General features: G+C 51.8%; 1 protein-coding gene across 1 annotated transcript; it reads left to right on the forward strand.

Annotated features, from left to right (window-relative positions):
• Nucleotides 1–2280: 2280 nt before the first annotated feature.
• Cnn1 (calponin 1) lies at nucleotides 2281–12358 on the forward strand. Its single transcript, XM_052727368.1, has 7 exons — nucleotides 2281–2600; nucleotides 4356–4477; nucleotides 5576–5642; nucleotides 7047–7184; nucleotides 7363–7473; nucleotides 11383–11529; nucleotides 11617–12358. Exons 1-7 carry the CDS (start codon nucleotides 2388–2390, stop codon nucleotides 11860–11862), a joined length of 1044 nt encoding a protein of 347 aa, XP_052583328.1. The 5' UTR covers nucleotides 2281–2387; the 3' UTR covers nucleotides 11863–12358.
• Nucleotides 12359–17775: the final 5417 nt, after the last annotated feature.

Raw genomic sequence — 17775 nt, forward strand, 5'->3', positions numbered from 1 at the left:
TAGCACCGAGCCATCGCTCCAGGCCGAGAAGGTTTGGCTGATGGTCTGTTTCACAATATACACGACATGAAAGCAAAAGGGGACCATTTGGGAAGAGGGAGGAGACCAGATGTAAAGAGCGGGGTCAGGGAGGGGAGTGTGGGAGAACTATGATCCTGTGCCTGGGCATGGTTGTGAATGACTGTAATTTCAGTGCTGTGGGTAGAGGAAGGAGAATCAGGAGTTCAAGGTCATCCTCCACTACACTTCAAGTTTGATACTAGCCTGGGCCACATGAGACTCTGTCTCACTCCCCTCCCAAAAACGTTACAATAAACATTTGTATTCCATTTAGTGTGTGTGTGTGTGTGTGTGTGTGTGTGTGTGTGTGTGTGTGTGTGTGTGTGTTTGGTTGGTTGGTCACATGGAGCCCCCCTTGCATGTGGAGGTCAGAGAACAACTTTCAGATTTCTCTTTCCACCATGGAAGTCCCAGAAATTAAGCTCGGGTTCTCAGGCTTGGTGGCAAGTGCCTTTCCTTGCTAGTCCATCTTATATTTTTGGTTGTGAGCCTAGCCTTTAACGGCTGAGTCATCTCTCCAGCCCCCTTGCTAGTCCATCTTATCAGCTCTTCCATCGCTCTTCCGTGCAGCAGTTGGAATCATTTCCAGTCTGCCCTTTCCTCTCACAGTGCTGGCAACTATACTCAAAGTCTTCCACATGCTGGGTAAGGGATTTGCCACTGAGGTGTGTCCTCAGCCCTGCCTCAAAATCAAATTTTATTATTATTATTATTTGTTGCTGTTATTGTTATTTTAAGACAGGTCTAACTATGCAGCTTTGGCTGGTCTGGAACTTCCTCTGATCCACCTGCCTCTGTCTCCTGAGTGGTGAGATCAAAGGTGTGGACCTCCATGCCCTGCCAGATGTGTCCTTTATACATGAGCAGCAAATTGCAGGTCCTTAAAGTATCCTTAATGCACAGAGATTGCTGTCATCTAAATGTCACTGTCTTACCCTTGACATGATGTAGGTGGAGCATCCAACTCCACGGTCCGGATTAGAGCTCTCCTAGATAGGGATGCTTTCAGGTGTCCATCCAGAGCAGCCTGAGCTGGATAGAAGACAGACGAGTGCTCATGACCAAAGACCAGCTAACAGGCCCTGGGGGCTCGGGTGGCCAATGGGTGGATAGTGGGGGTAGGTCCAGGATCTTTGTTTTTCATTTCAAGGAGCCCAGGCTAGTCTTGAATTCGGTATGCAGCCAAGGATGACCTTGTACTTCTGAACATCCTGTGTCCACCTCCTGGATGCTGGGATTACACACATGCATTACCAGGCTTGGTTGACATGGTCTTGGGGATCGAACCCAGGGTTTTGTGCATGCTACGCAAACACTCTACTAACAGATCTATGTCCTAGCCTCACCTTTTAACATTTTCCATTACATTCGTGTGTGTGTGTGTGTGTGTGTGTGTGTGTGTGTGTGTGTGTGTGCGCGCGCGCGCGCGCACAATAGAGGTCAGAAGATACCTTGTAGGAGTTTGTCTTCTCGTTCCACTATGTGACTCCTGGGGCTCAAACCCTGGTCATCAAGTTCGTTGGTAAACATCTTAATTCACGGAACCATCTTGCCAGCGTCCCCCACCCCACCCCTTTTAAACTAACTAGTGTGTGTAAGAGAGAGACAGGGTCTCACTCTGTAGCCCAGGCTGTGCTGGAATTCACTATGTAGCCCAGGCTGGCCTCCAACTCTCAGGAGTTCTTTTGCCTCAAGTCTTCAGGTGCTGACATTGCAGGTGTGGGGACATCGTACAGCTCAGCTCTCGGTCCTTTGCTGCCCCGAGTCCTCATGCGGGACCAGAGAGGACAGAACAGGGCACCAGATTCTTAGTGGAAACAAAGCTTTGCTGAGGGTCTCCCTTGTGCCAGGTACTGCACTGGGCACCCTGGAGGTGACATTTTTTTCTGATCTTTATAACACTCTCATGAGGCAAGCTCTATCATTAGCTCTTCTACAGATATGGCAATAGAGACCTAGAGAGAAGGTTATGTGTAGAGGCCCGATGTGTGGAGATCAGTCAGATTGTCTTGTTAACTACGGGGTGGGGATGGGGTTGGGGGGCGACAGGGCAGTGGACACAGTCCTGTCTTGGGACTGAAGAGGGACAGAGACCAGTGACCTTTGAGATAAGGAGATTCAGAGATGGGTCATAGACAGTTGGCGTGGGGAGGCCGGTAGGGGGGGTGGCCTGTGTGAGCAAACCCCCTTCCCAGAATAAGGCAAGCAGCCCCCTAGGTGGAAACAATGACACAATCAGCTCCCAATACCAAGGCCCTGACATCACGAGGTGGGGGTGGCCAGAGTGTGTGTGTGGTGCCACGCCCCTTGGCAAGGCCCCGTGGCCAATGGGACAGGCTTGGAAGAGCCCGGGGCTGGCCTCTGGAGCTTCAAAAACGTGTGAGGAGGGAAGAGGGTGTGCAGACCCAGGCTCAGCCGCCTTGTCGCGCTTGCCAGTGTCACGGCCACCTCCGCTTTACCAGAGCCCCCTGGCCAGCATGTCCTCCGCACATTTTAACCGAGGTCCTGCCTATGGCCTGTCCGCTGAAGTCAAGAACAAGGTAAGGCTGGAGGGGACTGCCTAGCCTGGCCCCTGACACCCTGCCAGGGCAGACCCCGCTCCCTGAACTCCCTCCTACCTGTGTCACGTGACTCGAGACCTGAGGCGAGAAGGAGAAAGATAACGGGGACCGGCTGTTTTTCTGTCCTTAGGACATCCCAGAGCCCTCAGTTACTTGAGGGGTGACGTGAGGGAACCCCACTATCCATAAATAGAGATAATCAGAGTGCTGCAAAGATCCCCCACCTGCTCAGAGTCCTTGACAACCTTCTTGTTCCTGGGAGGGATGTAGGGGAAGGGACAGACCCTTACCTTTAAAAAAAAAATCAACTCTGCACTTTGCAGAGCTAGAAGACATTGAGAGACAGCATTTTCCTGCCATGGATGGGTAAACTGAGGCTTAGAAAGGATCAGCAAGGAGCTAGGGCTCCAGATAAGGCAAGTGTAGAGCCAAACCCCTCTCCATACCAGGATAGGTCAGTTTCCCCGGATAGGGGACTGCACAGAGGAGAGGCAGTCCCATTTGACAGAAGGGAACACTGAGGCTCTTTCTTTCCAGGGTCCCACAGCAGGAGTTGAGGGGAGCGAGGAGCAGGGACTGGGACCTGCATCAGGTTGGGGTATCCTAGGGGCTTGAGTTGGGGGAGCGTAGGGGGCGGGTGCTCTGCGGGAGACTGGTGGCAGCGCCGCCCCCTCCCCCCAGCGCCGGCCCCAGAGTCGCAGAAGAGCCGCCGCGCCTTATAAGGCGGCCTTGGGCAGCCTGGGCCCGCGCTATATAAGGGCCGGTTTGCTTTATAAAGCCGGGCTGATGAGGAGGGGGGCGGCAGGGCTGGGGCCAGGTAAGGGGCTGCATCCCTCCTCTCCCCATTCAGTAGAAGTGAGGCATCCCCCCATCTCACCACCACCAGGGGCTGGGAGGCCAGCATGCAGGAGGATTGCTTAAAGAACGTGAAGCGGGCCTCGCAGACAGACTGGAGGGCGAGCCAGGAGGGAGATAAGAGCTAAGAGGTGGAGAGGGAGCCGGCCGAATCCCACCCCCTACCCGGGATCAGAGGGGGAGCTGCAAGAGCCATGAGCCCCACAGCTGGCTGGACAGCATTGTCTTCAGAGATGGGGACCCCGAGACTGCGTCAAGGATAATGTACAGAGTTGGGGGACAATGAGAGAAACGTGGGCTGAGGACAGACTTAAGAAACACACGCAAGGAGTTAGAGGGGAACAAGATAATCCTCACTTCTAACCAGGGACTCTCTGTGTGTGATGGCGGGGTCTACGCTGAGATAGCTCTAAGAGCAGCGTCCCAGCACCCCAGCACCCAGGGGCTCCTTCTTAGGGTTCATCCCCACCCCCACTTTAAGGCATCTTCTCTTCCAACTGGAGAGCGGAGGGGGGTGGGTGGGTCAGGAGAAGCTAAGCCCCAAGTTTGGCTTGAAGGGGAAACCAAGGAGCCAAGCGCCGCCCCCCAGCTTCAAGGATCTGGCTCTCCAGCCCCCTCTTGTCTATTCATTGGTGCCAAACCTCAGAATGCCCGGAATGGCCCCCTGGGCAGGTGCCACCTCAATCCTGGCCCTCCGCCTCCCCCAAGTCCTGCCCCCCCCACCACCACCGTGGACACTAACACAGGATTGCCTTAGTTGGGATGGGATGAAGTAGGAGATCGGGCCTGTCTGGGCTGAGATGGGACCCAGAAAGCCAAAGCTACTCTCTATTGCCTGCATCCTCATCACCTGGCCCTCATCCCCCATCTCCACCTCAGCTGGCCCAGAAATACGACCATCAGCGCGAGCAGGAGCTGAGAGAGTGGATTGAGGGGGTGACAGGTCGCCGCATCGGGAACAACTTCATGGATGGCCTCAAAGATGGGATCATTCTTTGCGAGTGAGTAATGTTCTTAGGGTACAGACCTTGTCCCGAACCAGGCACCCCACTCCATATAGGCCCTTAACATCACCTGATGATCCCAAACCTGGAACTGGAGTTAGACACTGGTATTTGAAGCCACCTACGCTTGAAAGGCCGCAAAGACTCACTTGTGTCTGATTCACAGGCAGAGATGACTGAGTCCTTCAGGTTTAAAAGCCCCGAGGTGTTCCCAGGCCATTACTTAGCTAGCACACGCTACAGGGGGAGGCCTATCTATAGATCCCAGTAGGCAGCAATGGCTGTTTCTCCACAGATTTAGGGCTTTATGGTGGTGTCACAGTAATTTATGTAGACCCTGGCTTCCCACTGCTCCTCTTCACAGGAGCAGCTCACCATGGCTCGGCACACACCTGGGATCCCCAGCACAGGGTGGAGGTACAGTTCAGTGCAGAACATATAAGCAAGGCTGACTGAGTTCCATCCTCAGCACTTACACAGCCAACCGACCAAACAGTCATTTACTTATCATCCATCTAATGAGCATTTATAGAGTCCCTGATACGCACAGGCCTTTGCTTGAGGCATGTGGACAGTGAACCCGACTCCATGTGGAGCCTAGAGGGAGAAATCGTGCTGGTTCCATATCCAGCAATATTATCACCAAGAAAAGAAAAGATAACCAAATAACCAACCAGATAATCACACTCTTGCCAGTAGGAGGAAAATACCATGAAGAAAGTCCAACGGGCTGATGATTGGGTCAGTGGGTAAAGGTACTTGTCACCAAGACTGATGACCTGAGTTCAATTCCCAGGACCCACATGTTGGAAGGAGGGAACAGACTCCTGAAAGCTGTTCACTGACTTCTACACACAAAGCATTCCACATGCATGTGCACGTGCCATGCACACTCATGTGCGTGTATACACATACAAATGAAAACCACAACAGCAAACACTCCATGTGAACACAGGAAAGCCAGGACATTCAGCCCGACTCAAGGACTGTCCCACACCCACCATAAGCATCCTCTTCCAACTGCTACCTACTCGCCCTGCCTGGATTCTGAAGCAGCTGGGACTCACTTTCCCCACTGTCCCTTCTCCTTCTTAGATTCATCAACAAGCTCCAGCCTGGTTCTGTGAAGAAGGTGAACGAGTCCACCCAGAACTGGCACCAGGTAAGTCCAGACACGAGTCACCAGTGTTTTCTATCTTAGTAATGAGCGCTGACCCCATTGGGTGTGCTAGGCTGGCGCTCTACTGCCTAGTCATGCCCAGCCCCTCACTGGGGGATTCTAGGCAGGGCTCCACCACTGAGCCACACCCCAGCCCCTCACTGGGGGATTCTAGGCAGGGCTCCACCACTGAGCCACACCCCAGCCCCTCACTGGGGGATTCTAGGCAGGGCTCCACCACTGAGCCACACCCCAGCCCCTCACTGGGGGATTCTAGGCAGGGGCTCTCACTGAGCCACACCCCAGCCCCTCACTGGGGGTTCTAGGCAGGGGCTCCACCACTGAGCCACACCCCAGCCCCTCACTGGGGGTTCTAGGCAGGGGCTCTACCACTGAGCCACACCCCAGCCCCTCACTGGGGGGTTCTAGGCAGGAGCTCTACCACTGAGCCACACCCCAGCTCCTCACTGGGGGATTCTAGGCAGGAGCTCTACCACTGAGCCACGCCCCAGCCCCTCACTGGGGGATTCTAGGCAGGGGCTCTACCACTGAGCCACGCCCCAGCCCCTCACTGGGGGATTCTAGGCAGGGGCTCTACCACTGAGCCACACCCCAGCCCCTCACTGGGGGATTCTAGGCAGGGGCTCTCACTGAGCCACACCCCTAGCCCCTCACTGGGGGATTCTAGGCAGGACTCTACCACTGAGCCACACCCCAGCCCCTCACTGGGGGATTCTAGGCAGGGCTCTAGGTTAGAACCATGCCCAACCATGGGCTTCTATTGTTGGCTTTGTCAAAGGCCCCTCTCACAGTCAGAGGACAACTCTGGTCTTGGTCCTCTCCTACCCTCTTTGAGACAAATTTCCATCTCTGTTGTTTTCTACTGGGTACACCAGGCTTGCTGTCTCCTGAACTTGTGAGGATTGCATCTCTGCTTCCTGTCTCTCCTTACAGGAGTCCTAGGATTACAGACATTTATGCCACATGTCTGACTTTTACTCCGTTTCTAGAGATTCAAACTCAGGTCCTGATACTTGCGCAGGAAGGTTTTTTGTTTTTTTTCTGTCTTACCAAAAACATCTCCCTGGCTCCTACTTTTTATTTTCAGACAATGTCTCATTAAGTTGCCCAGACAGGCCTGAATTTGCAATCCTGCCTCAGCCTCCTGAGAGGATGGGATGGCAGGTTACTAACTTGTTTAATTTTATTTATTTGTGTGTGTGTGTGTGTGTGTGTGTGTGTGTGTGTGTGTGTGTGTGTACACTTGTGTGGGCAAGTGCGCACAGAGGCCAGAAGGAGGCAATGGAACCCTTGGAGCTGGAGTTATAGGAGTTTCATTCAATCCCTTATCCACCAGCCCCTCAGTCCTCCACCCTCCCATCCCTGACCTAGCCTCTTCCCTTACAGCTGGAGAACATAGGTAATTTCATTAAAGCCATTACCAAATATGGGGTGAAACTCCACGACATCTTTGAGGCCAACGACCTATTTGAGAACACCAACCATACACAGGTTCAGTCTACTCTCCTGGCTCTGGCCAGCATGGTGAGTGTACGGGCAGAGTGGGCACGGGACAGGGGCTGGGGCTAGTCTTGGGTCAGATGCCCATAGGGACACTTAGGCCACTGAGCCTCACCAAAAGTGCAGGCAGATGTTGGTGAGAGAGGGGAATGAGGCCTCCTGGAGGCTCATCTGTGGTTCGTGTCCTCCTTCGCCCTTGCAGGCCAAGACAAAAGGAAACAAGGTCAATGTGGGGGTCAAATATGCAGAGAAACAAGAGCGGAGATTTGAGCCTGAGAAGCTGAGAGAAGGTCGGAACATCATTGGGCTCCAGGTACGGCCGCTTCATCACACGGACTGCTCTGGGCTGAGGGGATGGCAGCCCAGACCCTGGAGGCTCTGGGGGTCAGAATATCTGTATGGACTGGCTGGGAACACTGTTAATGTTTTCTACTTACTAACTTGCACCCTCTGCCCATACTCTGAAATAGTTCCTGTTTTTAACAGACCTTAAAATTATTTTATTTATTTATCTTCACATGTATGAATGTTTTGCCTGCATGTATGCCTATGATGTGCATAGTGCACATGGAGGCCAGAAGAGGGCATTGGACCCCCTGGAACTGGAGTCACAGACGGTTGTAAGCATCCAAGTGGGTGCTGGGAATTGAACCCAGGTCCTCTGGAAGAGCAGCCAGTGCTTTTAACCCCTAAGCCATCTCTCCAGCCCCTTTATATAGATAGAGAAACTAAGGTTTGCAGAAGGAGCACACTACTCTTTTTCTTTGGTGTTGGGGATGGAGTCTAGGGCCTCATGGATGCTAGGCAAGCACTGGACCTTACGTATCTATGGATGTGGTGTGCACATCCAGGTCAGAGGTCAACCATTACTGTCACTCCTCAGGAGCCATCCACCTTGGTTTGTTTGTTTCTTTGTTTTGAGATAGGGTTTCTCTGTGTGTCCTGGCTGTCCTGGAGCTCACTATGTAGACCAGGCTGGCCTCGAACTCAGAGAGCTTCACTTACCTCTGCTTCCAAGTGCTGGAATTAAGGGTGTGCCCTACCACACCAAGACACCTTGCTTTTTTGTTTTGTTTTAGTTTTTTTCAGAGACAGGGTTTTTCCATGTAGTTTTGGTGCCTGTCCTGGAACTCGCTCTGTAGACCAGGCTGGCCTCGAACTCACAGAGATCCGCCTGGCTCTGCCTCCTGAGTGCTGGCTGGGATTAAAGGCCTGTACCACCACCGCCCAGCCACACCTTGCTTTTTTGAGACAGTCTCTCATTGGGTTTCTTAGTTTGCACTCTGATACAATGATAGAACACTAACCTAAGCTTTAGAAGGAAGGAGTTTATTTGGCCTCCATTTTCACATCCCAGTATATCATGGAGAGAAGTCAGGGCAGGAATTCAAGCAGGAACCTGTAGTCAGGGACTGAAACAGAGACCATGAAGAAACGTTGCTTATTGCCTTGCTTTCCATGGCTTGCTCAATTTTCTTATACAACCCAGGACCACCTACCTAAGGATGGTGCCACCCACAGTGGGCTGCATCTTCTCATATCAATCAATAATCAAGAAAATGGCCCACAGTCTTGCCCACAAACCAATCTGATGGAGACAGTTCCTCAACTGACATTCCCCTTTCCCAGGTGACTCTAGTTTGTGTCAAGTTGACAAAAACTACCCAGCACAGCTGACCTCTTATTAACTTGACACACAAACACATCACAATTAAAGCACACCCTTTCCTTTCCTGTTATTCCCAAAGCCCTCCTCTACTGCAGACCACCCTGAATGCACCCGGTCTTGTTCATTCCCAAGATCTCAGGTTAATATCACAATATAAAACTGTAACTTTAAATGTCTCATAGTCTTTAAAAAATTCAAACACTTTAAAAGTTCAAAGTCTCTTTAAAATATCCAAAGTCTTTTAATGTGGGCTTCTGTAAAGATGTTTTTAAAAAGTAAACATTTTCTTACTCCAAAAGGAAAGAACAAAGGCATAAAATACTTACACTTATACAAAATTAAAGTCCATCCGTGTAGCTCCAAATCTTGTAGCTCAGTGTTTGACATTTGGGACTCATGATCCTCTGGGCTTCAAAGGGCTTGGGCAGCTTTGCTCTGGCTCTGCCACCTGTAACACAGGCTTGTCTCGTAGACTCAGGGAGGCTCCACATCACACTGCTGTCCTTAGAGGTTATCTCACAGTATATCTCCAATATGCTAGAGGTCACCATTGCAACCAAGGTGCATCTTCACCATGGGCCTCCTGACCTCTCTTCTGGGACTCTGACCCTAACCATGGTACACATCCTCAGTGTCTGTCATGACCCCCCTCAGTCCTGGGGTTTCCCCTGCAGCTGAGGCTGTATTTCCTGGCCTCTCACTGGTAAGTCTCAGTTGATCTCCAGGAGCCTTTTAATCTTGCAGCTTTAATGATACAAAAAACAAAAAAACAAAACAGTACCACTGGGGAGACTCTCACACACTACCAAGTTCAGCTGCCAGCTTAAGATGGAGCCTTGGCCCTTCTGGACGATAGTGTCTTTGTGCCAACCCTGAAGAAATACTCCCAGATTTCACCTCCATGACGCTGGTTTCTTCTTAATCACTGCTCATTTCTCAGCCTCCACAAACCAGCATCAATTGATCAAGTGTCCCAGTAAAGCAAAGGTTTCACTTCAGTGGTGCTGGTAACTCCTCCTCCCCCTCCTCCCCCTCCTCCTCCTCCCCCTCCTCCCCCTTCTTTTGAATTACTTTACGTGCATGAGTGTCTGATTAGCATGTATGTATGTGCACCATGTGAGTGCAGTGTCTGAGGAGGTATGAAGAGGACGGTGGGTGTCTGTGAGCCACTGGATGGGTGCTGGGTCCTCAGCAAGAACAGACCACTGTGCCGTCTCTCCAGCGCCCCGGTTTCTTGTTAATCAGAGCTGATTCTTAAGCCCCAGCTGACAGACACCATAGATTCATATTTTATGTGTGTGGGGGTTTTGCCTGCATGTATGTATGTGCACCATGTGTCTGCTACCAGTGAAGTCCAGAAGAGGGCATCAGATCCCTTGAAAATGTGATTACAGGTGGTTTTGAATCCTGTGCATGCTGGGAATAGAAATGCGTCCTCTGGAAGGGCAGCCAGTGTTCTTAACCACTGAGTCATCTCTCCAGCACCAGATTCTTAATTCAAAAGTCGTGGAAATGGCAACTTTCCCACTCCCCTCTGAAACATCACAAGCCAGGCCTCTGCTGTCTGGGTTTCTTTCAACATTCTTACCTTCCAAGTTTCCCCAGAATTTCTCAGTAAGCTCTAGCATTTGATGGCTTTTCTAGCCCCAGGCTCCACAATCTCCATATTAGGGCTCTCCCATTTGGGTAGACCGGCCGGCCAGAAAGCCCAGGGATTCCACCCGTCTCTGCCTCCTCAGCCCTGGGATTATGAGCACATGCCACCATGTCCAGTTCACTTAGGTGATGCTGGGCACTGACAGGTCCTGGTGCTTGGAAGGCAAGCACTACTTGAGACAGGTCTCCTATAGCCCAGGTTAGCCCTGGATTCACTACTCAACCAAAGCTAGCCTTGAGCTTCTCTTCTGATCCTCCTGCCTCCACCCCCCTCGTAGTTTTTATCCTGACGCAGTCTTACTAAGTTCCTCGGGCTGGCGGCCGGTTTGTGCTGTAGGCAAGGCAGCCTTTAACTGGCCGTCCTCCTTCCTTAGCCTCCCGTCGTGGGCAGCGAGGACTACGGACCTGTGCTAGCGGTCCCAGCTTGAATCGACCTCCTCTTCTCTTTTTGTTTATCTTATTGTTTGAGACAAGATCTCACTGTGTGTCTGTGGCTGACCTGGAACCCACTCCGTAGACCAGGCTGGCTTCAAACTCAGAGATCCACCTGCCTCTGCCTTCTTAGGTTATTTCCTTTCACTATGTGGGTTCCACGGATCAACCCAGACCATCGGGCTTGGAGGCAAGAACCTTTACCCACCAAGCCATCTGTCTCTCAGGCCCTGGACTTAAACTTCTGATTCTCTCGGGATTACAGTTGTGGGCCACCACACGTGGCCGTAGTTCCCTTGAGCCAGCGTTCCAATTGACAAGAGGTGGACCACACCTCGACCCTGAGTCTGGTCACGTAATATCCCCACTCTGAGTGTTTCTGGCCTCCTGCTTTGCCATCAAACTTCTCTTGTGGGTCACAGGGACACTCTGCAATCCTTATTGATTAATTAATCTCTTTCCCAGATGGGCACTAACAAGTTTGCCAGTCAGCAGGGCATGACAGCCTATGGTACTCGGCGTCACCTCTATGACCCCAAACTGGGTACAGATCAGCCCCTGGACCAGGCCACCATCAGCCTGCAGATGGGCACCAACAAGGGCGCTAGCCAGGTTTGTGTGGTCAGTGGGACCCCTGGTGAGATGGGGCTGCGGAGAGGGGCTACTACCCCTGTGCCTTGACCACTGTTCCCTCCTTAGGCTGGCATGACGGCACCAGGCACCAAGCGGCAGATCTTTGAGCCAGGACTGGGAATGGAACACTGTGACACGCTCAACGTCAGCCTGCAGATGGGCAGCAACAAGGGGGCCTCGCAGAGGGGCATGACCGTGTACGGGCTGCCCCGGCAGGTGTACGATCCCAAGTACTGCCTGACTCCAGAATACCCAGAGCTGGGCGAGCCCACCCACAATCACCACCCACACAACTACTACAACTCTGCCTAGGGGCCCCCAGGGGGCTGGCTGCTGCTCTTGGCTGGACCCAGCTGGCCCAGCCAACCCCATCTCCTGCATGGCGTCCCCCAGCCCCCTGGCATCTGTCTATAGGGTTACAGTTTGGGGAGATCAGGCCGAAGGGGGCGGTGGGAAGAAGGGGGCCCCTCATTCCTGTAGCTCTCGAAGGGGCCCAACACAGTATCGGGTGTCCCCAACAGCATCCAAAGGACGCATTGAGTAAAGGTATTTCAGCTGCCCCCTTTTAATCCCTCACAAGTGAGTACCTCCCAGAACCAGAAACCCTCCAAGCGAAGCCCTCAGAACCCAGGCTTGGCCTGACCCCTGCCCCATTCCTGCAGCGGGAGCAGAAACGCATGCCCGAAACGCAGCGGACACACAGTTTGGTTTTGCAGTGACTGGCGTTTGTGGATGTGACAGCAGCGTTTGTAACTCGAGCACTTTCTTTATCTATTTCACTGGAGCACAATAAATGGCTGTGACATCATCCGAGCCTCAGAGCTGGCTGTTCAGGAGTGTTGCTTAGTCTCCATCATCCTCCCACACACGTACACTGGGGCCAAGGAGATGGCTCCGAGCTAGGCCAGGCACTTGACACCAAGCTCCATGGGCTGAGTTCAGTCTTTGAGACCCACATGGGAGAGGAGAATCAGTTCCTGCAACATCCTCTGACCTCCGTACACAAGCCATGTGATACACATACCCTTCCCTAAATAAATATGTAATTTAAAAAATTAAATAGATACACCTACAGACCTTACATCACTATAGAGGGTAGGCACATTGCAAATGCCACATACACTTAAACAAAATGATGTGAGAGGGTCCTGGGAGGGGTTCCCAGGTTGTGTGCAAGTGGCATGGACTGGTACTACTGGGCTGGGGTAATGGTTCCTAATGTTGGCAGAGCAGTTGAGTTAACCTTGGGGCATGGCTTTCTCTGTATGCCTGTCTTGTGCTCAGGGGTCTATCTTCTTAAAACTGAATCCCATGGGCTGGTGAGATGTCTCAGCTGGTAAAGGTGTTTGCTCTCAAGCCTGACAAACCTGAGTTCATTCCCCAGGTCCTACACGATGGAAGGAGAGAACCAACTCTTGGTAAACTATCCTCTACCTCTTGCCACAGCACACACATACCCACCTACACAAATAAATGTCTTAAAAAAAAAAACAACCCAAAAACTGAGCCCCAGGAGTGCCTACACTCCTGAAAGCCGAGACAGGACTCTGACCTCCCCTGCCTCAGCAAGGACCCTGTTTTCTTGAAGAAGGCCCTAGATATTCTGCCTGAAAGCCACTGTCAGCTGATCAGCGTTCCAAGGAGAGAATGCAGAAAAACGGGAGTCCAGAGAGCCCCTTGCCCACTCCGGCACTCCCAGGACACAAGTTGAAGCTGTAACCCCTGGAGACACCAGAGATCAGCATGCACAGTCACAGACACCCCGGCCTCCCAAACTGGATTCCAGGTGTCTTGGCCCCCCATGTTCTGGGGAGGCTGTGCTGAGGCTCTGCCTGTCAGATGAGGTGGTGGTGACACAGAGGGTGCTGTCGTCAACACCAGGTACCCCTTCTGAAGAACCCCGTGGACACGAGTCTAGAAGCCTATCCACTGCTGTTGCCTGGGGACTCCAGCTCCTGGCAAGCCTAAAGGACCTTGGTGTACCAAGGGGCGTATCACTGAAGGGTGGGGCTTAGCGATAAGATCTGGCAGTCCAGCCGAGTAGCCACCACTTCTGGGTCAGCTCACTACCTTTCTTGGCTGTTAACCTGTTCTGCGGTGGCCGCAGAACCACTTGATGCCAGGTTCTGCTACCTGCTCATTCAGCAGGGCTCCAGCAGCTTCTCTCTTCTATACAGAGACAGGATCTATGTAGCCCTGGCTGCCCTCTGTAGTAATATTGTGTTCCCCAATATATTGTGCACCCTAATGAACTTATCTGGGGTCAGAGAACAGAACAGCCACTAGCTATAGAGGCCAGAAAATGGTGGCACACACGCCTTTAATCCTAGCATTCTGAAGGCAGAGATCCATCCGGGTCTCTGTGAGTTCAGGGCCACACTGGAAACAGCCAGGCATAGTGACTCGCCTTTAATTCCAGAAAGTAATGGCAGGAAGCAGAAAGGTATATAAGGTGTGAGGACCAGGAACTAGGGCTTGTTAAGCTTTTAGGCTTTTGAGCAGCAGTTCAGCTGAGATCCATTTGGATGAGGACTCAGAGGCTTCCAGTCTGAGGAAACAGGATCAGCTGAGGAACTGGCGAGGTGAGGTGGCTGTGGCTTGTTCTGCTTCTCTGATCTTCCAGCATTCACCCTGATACCTGGCTTCGGGTTTGTTTTTATTAATAAGACCTTACAATTCATGCTACAGTCCTCGAACTCACAGAGATCTGCTTGCCTCTGCCTCCTGGGTGTTGGGATTAAAGGCGTGTGCCACCATGCCCAGCACCAGCAGTTTCTTGTGTGTGGTATGCACAACTGTTTGTGAGGGCAGAGGCTGGCATCCCGTCATCCTTGGTGAGCCTTCACTTTATTTTTGGAGACAGGGAGCCCTCCCTGAATCCAGGGCTCACTCATGTGGTTCGGCTGGCTGGCCAGAGCTCCAGATATCAGCCTGTCTCTACCACCCTAGTGCTGGGGCTGGACGCGGTTTTCACATGGAGCCAGGGACCTGAACTCAGGTCGATCACTGGCAGCCATCTTCTGAGCTCTCTACAAGTCTCGTGTTCCACTGAGGAGCTCTACACCACAGGTTGCTGCCCAGGCTCATGAGGCCAAGTTGAAGAGTTGAGTCCAGGTGCTTGGTTCAGGTGTCCAGTTGCCTTTGAGAACTCTCTAAGTCTTCCTGTGCATTTAAGGCTGCAGGAACTCGGCATCAGCTTCCCCTCTCCGGTCTGTTTGTCTTTGAATCTGGAGTTGGGCAGCCACTTTCTTTACAGGGTACCCACCTTCCAGCGTCACCTCCTTTTGGGTCACCTGTCTAGAAGCCTTGTGCTTATGTGAGTCTACCCTTGAGGTCAGTCAGAGGTCAACCTCAGATGGTGTTCCTCAGTTGCTATCCACCTTTTCTACTTTCATTTGCGGCGGAATATAAAAATGGCTCAGTGGAGCCAGGTGGTGGCGGCGGCGGTGGCGGCGCGGAGGAGGCGGCGGCGGCGCACGCCTTTAATCCCAGCACTCCGGGAGGCAGAGGCAGGAGGATCTCTGTGAGTTTGAGGCCAGCCTGGTCTACAGAGGGAGTTCCAGGAAAGGCACCAAAACTACAGAGAAAACCTGTCTCGAAAAACCAAAAAAAAAAAAAAAAAAAAAAAAAGGCTCCGTCTCCGTGGTTGAGAGTACATTCTGCTCTCCTAGAGGATCCAAGTTCAGCTCCCAGCACCATGATAATAGCTCATGACTGTAACTCCAACTCCATGTCCCTTTCCAATCTCCAGGGACACACTTATGTGTCCTTGTGCACATATAAATAAATAACGAATGAAACTAAGGGCTGGAGAATTGGCTCAGCAGTTAAGAGCACTCACTGCTATTCAGGAGATCTGGGCTCGGGTCCCAGCACCCACATGGCAGCCCACAACTACCTGCAACTCCAGTTCCAGGGGATCCAGTGCTCTCTTTTGGCCTCAACGCTGCATCTACATGGTACACAGATACCCAGGCAAAATGCTCATACACACAAAATCTTTTTTAAAAATGTGTAAAAAACTTGAGGGGGGGTGGTGGCGCACGCCTTTAATCCCAGCACTCGGGAGGCAGAGGCAGGTGGATCTCTGTGAGTTCAAGGCCAGCCTGGGCTACCAAGTGAGTTTCAGGAAAGGCGCAAAGCTACACAGAGAAACCCTGTCTTGAAAAACCAAAAAAAAAAAAAAAAAAAACAAAAAAAAACTTAAACATGTGCCGGGCAGTGGTGGAGCACGCCTTTAATCCCAGCACTCCAGGAGGCAGAGGCAGGAGGATCTCTGTGAGTTCAAGTCTAGCCTGGTCTACAGAGCGAGATCCAGGAAAGGCACAAAGCTACACAGAGAAACCCTGTCTTGAAAAACAACAAAAACCTTAAACATGTATTTAGCATGTGGGTGCTACAGCGCTGGTGAGGTCATCGGAGGACACTAGGGAGCTGATGCCTTCTTCCTACCATGGGGCGGTGTGTGTGTGTGTGGGGGGGGGCATTAGGACAGAACTTAAATTGTCATGCTTACCCAGCAAACACTCTGCCCTCTGAACAGCTTGTCAGTTTCTGTACTTAACAACTTTGATACTACTGTGTGTGTGACGTGTGGGGTTTGTGCTACAGGGTACACGTGGAGGTCAGAGGACCACCAGAAGTCAGTTCTCTCCCCCTGCCATGTGGGTCCTGGGGATTGACTCAGGGCATCAGGCCTGTGAGCTGAGACATCTGACTTTTTTGTTGTTGGTGGTTGTTTTTTTTTTTTTTTTTTTGATTTTTTGAGACAGGGTTTCTCTGTGTAGCTTTGCGCCTTTCCTGGAACTCACTTGGTAGACCAGGCTGGCCTCGAACTCACAGAGATCCGCCTGGCTCTGCCTCCCGAGTGCTGGGATTAAAGGTGTGCGCCACCACCGCCTGGCTGGTGGTTGTTTTTTTGAGACTGGGTCTTACTACGTAGCCTTGGCTGGCCCAGAACTCAGAGATCTTCCTACCTCTCCCTCCTGAGTGCCAAGACATGGCTCAGAGGTTAAGAGCACTTGCTGTCCTTGCAGAAGACCTGAGTTCAGTTCTTAGTCCTCACACCAGGTCACTCAGAATCCTCTAATTCCCAGCTCCAGGAGAACCAATGCCTCTCTTCTCCAGGCCCTCACTCACACACACAAGCCCACAAGCAGACACACCCACCCACATGTAATTAAAAAACAAATCTTTAAAAGTTTGTGCTACCATGCCCAGCCTAATCATGCTTTTTGAGACAGGGTCTCTCACTGGCCTGGAACTAGCCAAAGGTTAGGCTGTCTGGTGGCAAGCCTAGGACCTGCTTGTGTCTGCCTCCTCAGCACTGGGTTCTGGGGATCAAGCCAAGGTCCTCATGTTTGGGAAGCAAGGACTTTACTGACTGAACTATCTCCCTGGCCATCTCTATGGTTTTCACTCTGACTGCTGCAAACACAAAGCCAGGTGTCTGTCTGGACCACTGGTGTACTGGAGGGTTTCTCTATATATCTTTGGCTGTCTTGGAACTCGCTCTGTAGACCAGGCTGGACTTGAACTCAGAGATCAGCCTGCCTCTGCCTCCCAGTGTTGGCATTAAAGGCATGCACATGTGTGCACCACCACCGCCGCCTGGCCAATTATGTTTTAAGTGATGTTAGACCTCTGTAATTCTGCCACTTAGAAGGCTGGGGCAGAAGGATGGATATGAGAGGACCCTGGGCTGCACAGTTTGTCTCAAATGCTACCACTGGTTGGGTGGGGTGGCGTGCGAGCACGCGCGCGCACGCGCACACACACACCCTACCACTTGGGGCAGAGGCAAGCAGTCTCCAAGCATGAGGCCAGCCTGGTCCACACAGTAAAATCCTGCATTAACCTCCATGCCGTGGAAACACACACACACACACACACACACACACACACCAAACAAAAACAAAGACAAAAAAAAAAAAAAAAAAAAAACTAACCATCTATGACCAAGAACTGAGAATGTACCTCAGTTGGTAGAGTTTGGTAGGCACAAAGCCCTGGGTCTGATCCCCAGAACCAAATAAACTAGATGTGGTAGTGCACACCTGTAATCCCAGCACCTTGGACACAAAGGCAGGGGATCAGGAATTCAAGGCCACTCTCAGATTCATAGCAAGTTCAAGGTCAGCCTGGTATATGAGTCCTAACCCTGCCCTCACAAAGAAAACAACAGAAGAACAGTTTGAAAAACTGACCAAACCATACACCATAGGG

This window comes from Peromyscus californicus, unplaced genomic scaffold (assembly GCF_007827085.1).
Source record: "Peromyscus californicus insignis strain IS unplaced genomic scaffold, ASM782708v3 Scaffold_11__1_contigs__length_118956290, whole genome shotgun sequence".
Classification (NCBI taxonomy): domain Eukaryota; kingdom Metazoa; phylum Chordata; class Mammalia; order Rodentia; family Cricetidae; genus Peromyscus; species Peromyscus californicus.

Coding starts and splice junctions, on each gene's coding strand:
- Cnn1 (XM_052727368.1), top strand. CDS start 2,388: ATGGGACAGGCTTGGAAGAGCCCGGGGCTGGCCTCTGGAGCTTCAAAA. Junction 7,474..11,382: donor GGAACATCATTGGGCTCCAG/GTACGGCCGCTT, acceptor TCTCTTTCCCAG/ATGGGCACTAACAAGTTTGC. Junction 11,530..11,616: donor CCAACAAGGGCGCTAGCCAG/GTTTGTGTGGTC, acceptor TTCCCTCCTTAG/GCTGGCATGACGGCACCAGG.